Genomic DNA, 8619 nt, shown 5'->3' with positions numbered 1-8619 from the left:
GCTGCCCACTCTCTCCCTACTTATTCAATATAGTTCTTGAAGTTCTAGCCAGAGCAATCAGACAACAAAAGGAGATCAAGGGATACAGATCGGAAAAAAGAAGAAGTCAAAAATATCACTATTTGCAGATGATAGGATAGTATATTTAAGTGATGCCAAAAGTTCCACCAGAGAACTACTAAAGCTGATAAACAGCTTCAGCAAAGTGGCTGGGTATAAAATTAACTCAAATAAATCAGTAGCCTTCCTCTACACAAAAGAGAAACAAGCCGAGAAAGAAATTAGGGAAACGACACCCTTCATAATAGACCCAAATAATATAAAATACCTCGGTGTGACTTTAACCAAGCAAGTAAAGATCTGTACAATAAGAACTTCAAGACACTGAAGAAAGAAATTGAAGAAGACCTCAGAAGGTGGAAAGATCTCCCATGCTCATGGATTGGCAGGATTAATATAGTAAAAATGGCCATTTTACCAAAAGCGATCTACAGATTCAATGCAATCCCCATCAAAATACCAATCCAATTCTTCAAAGAGTTAGACAGAACAATTTGCAAATTCATCTGGAATAACAAAAACCCAGGATAGCTAAAACTATCCTCAACAATAAAAAAGGACTTCAGGGGGAATCACTATCCCTGAACTCAAGCAGTATTACAGAGCAATAGTGATAAAAACTGCATGGTATTGGTACAGAGACAGACAGATAGACCAATGGAACAGAATTGAAGACCCAGAAATGAATCACACCTATGGTCCTTGATTTTTTGACAAAGGAGCCAAATCCATCCAATGGAAAAAAAGATAGCACTTTCAGCAAATGGTGCTGGTTCAACTGGAGGTCAACATGTAGAAGAATGCAGATCGATCCATGCTTATCACCCTGTACAAAGCTTAAGTCCAAGTGGATCAAGGACCTCCACATCAAACCAGACACACTCAAACTAATAGAAGAAAAACTAGGAAGCATCTGGAACACATGGGCACTGGAAAAAATTTCCTGAACAAAACACCAATGGCTTATGCTCTAAGATCAAGAATAAACAAATGGGATCTCATAAAACTGCAAAGCTTCTGTAAGGCAAAGGACACTGTGGTTAGGACAAAGCGCAACCAACAGATTGGGAAAAGATCTTTACCAATCCTACAACAGATAGAGGGCTTATATCCAAAATATACAAAGAACTGAAGAAGTTAGACAGCAAGGAGACAAATAACCCTATTAAAAAATGGGGTTCAGAGCTAAACAGAGAATTCACAGCTGAGGAATGGCCGAATGGCTGAGAAACACCTAAAGAAATGTTCAACATCGTTAGTCATAAGGGAAATGCAAATCAAAACAACCCTGAGATTTCACCTCACACCAGTGAGAATGGCTAAGATCAAAAACTCAGGTGACAGCAAATGCTGGCGAGGATGTGGAGAAAGGGAACACTCCTCCATTGTTGGTGGGGTTGCAGACTGCTACAACCATTCTGGAAATCAGTCTGGAGGTTCCTCAGAAAATTGGACATTGAACTGCCTGAGGATCCAGCTATACCTCTCCTGGGCATATACCCAAAAGATGCCCCAACATAAAAAAAAGACACGTGCTCCACTATGTTCATCGCAGCCTTATTTATAATAGCCAGAAGCTGGAAAGAACCCAGATGCCCTTCAACAGAGGAATGGATACAGAAAATGTGGTACATCTACACAATGGAATATTACTCAGCTATCAAAAACAATGTCTTTATGAAATTCGTAGGCAAATGGTTGGAACTGGAAAATATCATCCTGAGTGAGCTAACCCAATCACAGAAAGACATACATGGTATGTACTCATTGATAAGTGGCTATTAGCCCAAATGCTTGAGTTACCCTAGATGCCTAGAACAAATGAAACTCAAGACGGATGATCAAAATGTGAGTGCAGATCGCTCATGAGAGACACAGCCAGAATACAGCAAATACAGAGGCGTATGCCAGCAGGAAACCACTGAACTGAGAATGGGACCCCTGTTGAAGGAATCAGAGAAAGAACTGGAAGAGCTTGAAGGAGCTCGTGACCCCATATGTACAGCAATGCCAACCAACCAGAGCTTCCAGGGACTAAGCCACTACCCAAAGACTATACATGGACTGACCCTGGACTCTGACCTTGTAGGTTGCAATGAATATCCTAGTAAGAGCACCAGTGGAAGGGGAAGCCCTGGGTCCTGCTAAGACTGAACCCCTAGTGAACTAGACTGTTGGGGAGAGGGCAGCAGGGGGGGAGGGTTGGGAGGGAACACCCATAAGGAAGGGGAGGGGGGGAGGGGATGTTTGCCCGGAAAGCAGGAAAGGAATAACATTGAAATGTATATAAGAAATACTCAAGTTTAAAAAAAAAAAAAAAAAAAAAAAAAAAGTCTGTTTCTATCAGGGGTAATTATATTTTTTTATTTCTCCAGACACAATCTCCCAGAATTCTTCTTTGTCTTACTGTCATGAAGCAAGAGGTCCTTACCATTCCCCAAACCCATCCCCAGGAAGCAGTAGCTCTCGGCCTTCTGTGGTTGGGCGTACAGGCCAGCGACCCCGAGGAGATGGCCAGGACTGGGATGCAGTGTCTTCCAGGTGATTGGCCCCTGTGTCTGTGTCCATTTTATAAGGAGAGAATTGTTCCCCCTGTTTTCTCTTGGATTATTGCCCTACGTATAGGCAATGAAACTCTGCATTCAATACACATTCATATGCTTCCTCTTAGTCTCTGACTCTCTTTATGTGTGTTTAACTAAAAAACAACATGTTTACACCATTTTACTCCAATTCACTATTCTGCAATCAGTCTGTATTCTTTATTCCTTCCTATTTCTTTAAAAAGATTGATTCACTGCTATTTTGATCAGCTATACATAGAACATTACATTAAAAAATTATATGTGTGGGGGAATGGGGCTTGGGATAGGAGCTAGCATGCCATGCTGCACATGTGGAAGTCAGAAGGTAACTTTGTGGATTGGGTTCTCTCCACCTTTTATATGTGCTTTTGGGATTAACTCAGGTCATCAGGCCTTAATGATAAGTACCCTAATCCACTGAGCTGTCTCTCAATCTCTAAATTATATTTTTAAATGATATTTTCATATATATTTTTGTAAGTCTAATTATAAAGTCCTGTGTGCGAGGATATGAATGGTTAGAGAATATCGTTTACATGGGAACTCATTCAAGGGGCATGCATCATTTATCTGTGTGAATACAGATTTTTCATATGTCATGCTTGCTTGAAGGGATGACATTATATCTGTGTTAGCCTATCCTAGGCCATAACTGCACACAGTAACCTTTTCTTGCATGTCATGCTAAGCAGTGTTTAATAAGGAAGTCCATGTCTTGGCTTGGTTTTTGTTGCTGCTGCCCTACAAGCTCACACAAATTCATCATGGTCATGAGCACGGTGTTAGGACCACACACTTTACATTCTTGATTTCCTTAGTCATCTTCAGACAGTTTTACAATAGGATAGGCATTGTTCTTGTTGCTATTACTTGCAGAAAGGCTTGTATTTTCAAGGGGTTGAAACCACGACAGTTGTTAAGGAGTAGAGTTGGGGCTGCCTGTGGCAGGAGAGCACAGAGCTCTCTTACAGGTTTTCTTTTTACCTGGTTATAAAGCATGCTTTACAACCTTGTTCTCTGTATGTGAACAGTTTCCTCACAGGGCCTATCAGACTTTGAGAGAAACCTGGGTGGCTCCCTTTCACATTTTGGGATGCTTGGAATCTTGAAGCTAATAAATAAGGAAATAGGCATGAAATCTGGGGGGCTTTGAATGCCCACACAGAATGTTTCAGTAATTCAGCTGTAGTTGTCCATAACAGAAGTCAGAATTTTGAGGACCAGAATAAGAATCTTTTAATGGAGAAAGCATTTTCAAAATCACTATATGATGTTGAATGTCCTGGTAAGTAACCCACTTCCTATGGTATCTTTCTGAGGCCATTCTAGTTGCTCGCACTGGCTTACTTAGAACATTGGCTGAAAATCACAGAAGCCCTCAGCAACTGTAGAGTTTACCCTCATGATTTGCTCCCATCAGTGCTTTGCTGTGAGCCTGCTTGTTTTCTTTTCGGAAGTCAGTGGGTTATTGTTGCTCCTGTTTTCTGCTGTAGAAGTGTTCATGTCTCAAAGTTATCAATATGAAAAGCAAGGAGTAAATGAATGCATGTTTTGCTTCATGTTCAGCTTTTTCTGTTTTTCTTTTGTGGTGTTGCAGTCTGTAGTCTAGGTCAGTGCTGTGTCACTGAGTTGCACATTTAGTTCCTTCATGGATAGCCTGAAGTTCTCTGAATGGAATTTAGTCTAATTTGTCAGACTTATTACGTAAGTCAGTACGAAGAATTGTGTGCGTTCTGCTGTGCAGCAGGTAACAGCGAGTCTGCTGTTGGAGTTGTCTTCTTACTGAAGATCTGTCTTTGTTTGCTCTCCAGCGGGAGCAGCAGTCACGCACATGTGAACTCTAGGCTGTCTGCGCGTTCTCCCTTGGATGTGGCGCATGTAGATCTGCCGGAGCTGGAAACAGAGGACGCATTGGAGCTGCAGTTCCAGCAGCTCAGTCTTCCTCAGTTCTGCATCTCCACCCTGGACGCAGCAGTCCCTCTGCTGAGGACAGGTGAGCTGCACTGCGAGCTTGTGTTTGTCTTATGTGTCTCCTGCGAGTGACTGATGCTCTTTCTTTTGTATGAAGGCTTTTAGCATCTATTTTTACTTCTCTTTCTTTAGAAATTAGCAAGCCTCCTCCCTTTTTCCTTCACTAAATGTGTTGCCATGCTGATATTCAAATAGAATATCTTCTTCCATTATTTGTTGTCATGGGCTTCTTCACTATTTTAAATATGAACACTAACTATAAAATTTAGCTTAAGTAAGTTAACAAAGATACATTTAAAAACTAGCAAAGAAAATTCACTCAAAATTCTGTTTGAGGTACTCTCTGTTGCTCATACTTTATACTCATGTCTTCTAAAAATGATTTATTTATATTTTTATGTGTATGAATGTTTGGCTGTTGCCCATTGGTATGATTGCATCATGTGTGTTTGGTCCTCATGGGGACCAAAAGGACATCATATTTCCTTTAATGAGTAACAGAGAGTTATGAACTACCATGTGGGTGCTGGGAACTGAACAACCTGGGTCTTTTTCAAGAGCAGCAAGTGCTCTTAACCACTGAGCTATCTCTCTAGCCATATTCATATCTTATAAGCCAGAAAATGGTAACCAATCCTCTACGTGGATATATTTTTCTCTAAAGCAACGCCCACATGTTCTGGTTTTACTCATATGTACTAAGTATCCTTTTCTAAAGCATGCTAGATACAGTGACAGTGTGGCTGGTCTCTGCTGGAGTCTAGTCATGGAGCCCTGTGTGGAATTCCCAGCCTGCTTAGTCATTGCTACTTGATTTCATGAGCATTATTTTCTGTTTGTCAACAACCCAGTTTTCTCCTTCAGCAGTCACAGTTAGTGTTGTCATGTTTTCAAAGGAGAAAATTAGGGTTTAAAATGATTTTCAGACTTACTGTCAAAATAGCCAACAGCAGGGACCTGACCAAAAGCACTAAACTTGGAGTCCACACTCCAACATTTTTTGGTGTAAGCAAAATATTGGAAGTGGGGTTGGGGATTTAGCTCAGTGGTAGAGCACTTGCCTAGCAAGCGCAAGGCCCTGGGTTCGGTCCCCAGCTCCGGAAAAAAAAAAAAAAAATATTGGAAGCAGTAATGATTTGTATTCTGTAAGCTTATACATTCCTCCTCGGTTTTGAATATTGAAGCAGATACTTATGTTTTCTAGGCAATCACTCACTCCTAAACTACATCTCCTAGCAGTTGATAAACTTGTCAAGATATTCATATAAAGTGAGTTTTGCCCTTGTTAGTTTATTTATCAAAAATCCCATATAATAGTTGAATATTTAATTTTTTTTGTCTTGGTTTTTGTCTGCTTGAAGGAGATGGAGAAAAAAATAGAGCAAAGGTATAAATTTGTGAAGCATCTTTGTCTTGAAACCCCCCCCCCTTCCTTCTCACGGTGGATTCCTGGCTCCCAGGCTTGTGAGTGTGCATGCTTTCACATGCTGATGGTGTTATGTGATACAAGAGTGGCACTTTGCATCCTCAGGTGGTTTTGTCTATTTGTCTGGTATATTGAGAAGAACAGTTTTAGTCTTAGTGATTTTGCATTTAACCTTTCTTTAATTTGCTGTAAAAAGTCAGATTGATAATTATAAAGCTATATCTTGTACATAAAAATTTCTAAATGTTCCCTTGCCCTTTTGCAGTAAATTATTGCATAATTTGTAATTGTTCAGTATTTTAAGAGGTGTAGAGAGAGCTTGCTCCAGCTGTTCTAATGAAAAAAATGAATGTAGATAGATCCCTGTGATTCAGGAGTTTGTTTTACAAACAACTCATTAGGAATTAACCTTTAAGATATAAGACAGGACAGACAGTCTTATTTGAAAGTTTGCCTTTCAGAATTTCAGAAAATGCTTTTGTTTTCTATCTCAGGAGAGAGAGATTAAGTTGCTTTTATGGGAGTGTTGGTTTTGTTCTTTTGAGATGGTCTGGTGATTGGCCAAGAACACATCGTGCAACCCAGTGCTGGGATTACAGGTGTGCACCACCTTGTTTTTCTAGAGCAGCATCTCTTGTAATGTTTGTGGTTAGTGGCTTTTTGTTTGTTTGTTTGTTTGTTTGTTTGTTTAGACAGTCTGAGGTGTCCCAGCTTGATCTTAAACTTACTTCATAGCTGAGGATGACTTTGAACTTCTGATCTTCTTAACCTTCACCTCTTGAGTAATGAGATCAGAAGTGTGCCTTACTGTACCTGTGTAGGCCATCTGGAAATGGAACCCAGGGCCTCAAGGAAGCTAAGCAAGCCTTCTACCAGCTTAGTTATACTCTCAGCATTGGATGCTATTTCTTATAATTTCTTCAGTATACAATACTGTGGATGGACATTTATTCTTTTAGTTACTGTGGTATAGGACTAGCTTCTCATGTGACTCTTATGTGTGACTCTATGACAAAGCTTAAAGCTTCTTGTACTAGAGAGAAGTCTAGAATGTATCCTTTAAACTTGCTTGTTTTGTTGCATATAATATATAACATGGATAGTCTCTGAGTTTGAAATTGCTTAAATCTGTTTCAGGGGATTTTTAGTTATTTCTGCTTTCAAGTAACTTTGACACTTATGAGCACATTTTGGTCTGTTACAGTGAGATTGTGATTTCCTCCTTCATCTCTGCCAGCAGTTTACAAAACCGAGGATGGGGTAATAGGAATTTGGGAGCATGCCTCGCTTGAGGGTCCAGCCATTAACTGATAATCAAGTGACTTTATTTTCCTTTGTATTTCTCCCATTTTTATGTCTAGGCAGCAGAGAAATGGTAATAAGAGTTTTGGAACTGCTTGCAGAGGACCTGTTGCTCATTGGACAAGCAATTTCATCTGAAATCTGGGATGATAACAGCCTTTTTGCTATAGATGTGGTGAGAGTCATTATCTTCTTTAGGGTATAGTAGGTTTTACTTTGTGACAGAATACATGATAGGTTCATTTTGTATGCATCTCTGAGTGAATATTTTCCTCAGTGGTTTGGTTTACACTAATAGAGACAGGTCTAGACCAATAAAAGGCCACTGGGTATAAAAGCTGTCATGACATCCCACCCCTCTTCTATAACAGAACTATGATATCTAATTCATGGGTTTGTATTTGCTGTGTTCTGATTTTAAATTTTTCTTATACTTTTGTTCAGAGAAAGTATTAGTTCACAGCAAGAGGAAAATAATTAGCTTTAATTGGTAGCATATGTACATTAGCTTGATAATAGCAACATTAGCACCGTGTTTCCTAGTCTTTTTTTTTTTTTTTTTTTTTTTACTTCAAGTAAATTTAAACCTTAAAACATACAGTTGAAATATTCCTTAAATTTACTTGAAGGAATTCTCTTTTCCTTACAGTTTCAAGAAACACAGTTATACTGGCTCAGGTAATTTTTTAAAAAAGTAAAAATATAATTCATAAAAATCTTAACTCCTATTTCTCTATGAAATTTTTTACATTAATGTCATTCTCAGAGGTTTTTTCCTTCTCTTGCTTTGGTTTTTGTAATTTCTTTGGGATTTTTCTCTCTGGAATCACTCTACCAATGAATAAACAGTGTTAGGAGTATGTCGTCTGTGAATATAGACAGTTTGATGTCTGTTTAGTCAATTTAGATATCTTTTAATTTATTGTTGCTGCCCATTGCTTTGGCTAGAACATGGCATACAATGGGAGTTAGCATGCTGTGAGCCTTGTTCTTCCTGTGGAGGAGTGTAAGTCGGTCTGTAAGGATTAGCTATAGTTTGAGCTCCCCAGTTTTGTTAAGCGCCCTTATGAGAGGAAGTTTTCAGTTATTCCTTAATTTGATTTTTTTTCTTGAACAGATGTTGGATTTTGTCCTAACCTTTTCAGTGTCCTATAGAGATGATCATTTTTTGAATAGAAGTTACTCATTTATCTGTTTATTTTTATGCTTGAGACATTGTCTTGGTAGATATTCTAGGTTGTTCTTGACCCCAAGATTTTCTGCTTCAGCCTCCCT

General features: G+C 39.1%; 1 protein-coding gene across 5 annotated transcripts in view; it reads left to right on the top strand.

Moving 5' to 3' along the window:
* Window positions 1-8619, top strand: part of Rttn (rotatin) — a 167375-nt gene that overhangs the window by 15036 nt on the left and 143720 nt on the right. For all 5 annotated transcript variants that reach the window (XM_032885546.1, XM_032885544.1, XM_032885545.1 and 2 more), the window contains exons 8-10: window positions 2436-2601; window positions 4457-4638; window positions 7404-7519. In XM_032885546.1, coding sequence (XP_032741437.1) covers window positions 2436-2601; window positions 4457-4638; window positions 7404-7519 — 464 coding nt within the window. The remainder of the gene's footprint in view (window positions 1-2435; window positions 2602-4456; window positions 4639-7403; window positions 7520-8619) is intronic.

The sequence above is a fragment of the Rattus rattus genome, chromosome 15 (genome assembly GCF_011064425.1).
Source record: "Rattus rattus isolate New Zealand chromosome 15, Rrattus_CSIRO_v1, whole genome shotgun sequence".
Lineage (NCBI taxonomy): Eukaryota > Metazoa > Chordata > Mammalia > Rodentia > Muridae > Rattus > Rattus rattus.
This window is presented reverse-complemented; position numbering and strand designations above follow the sequence as displayed.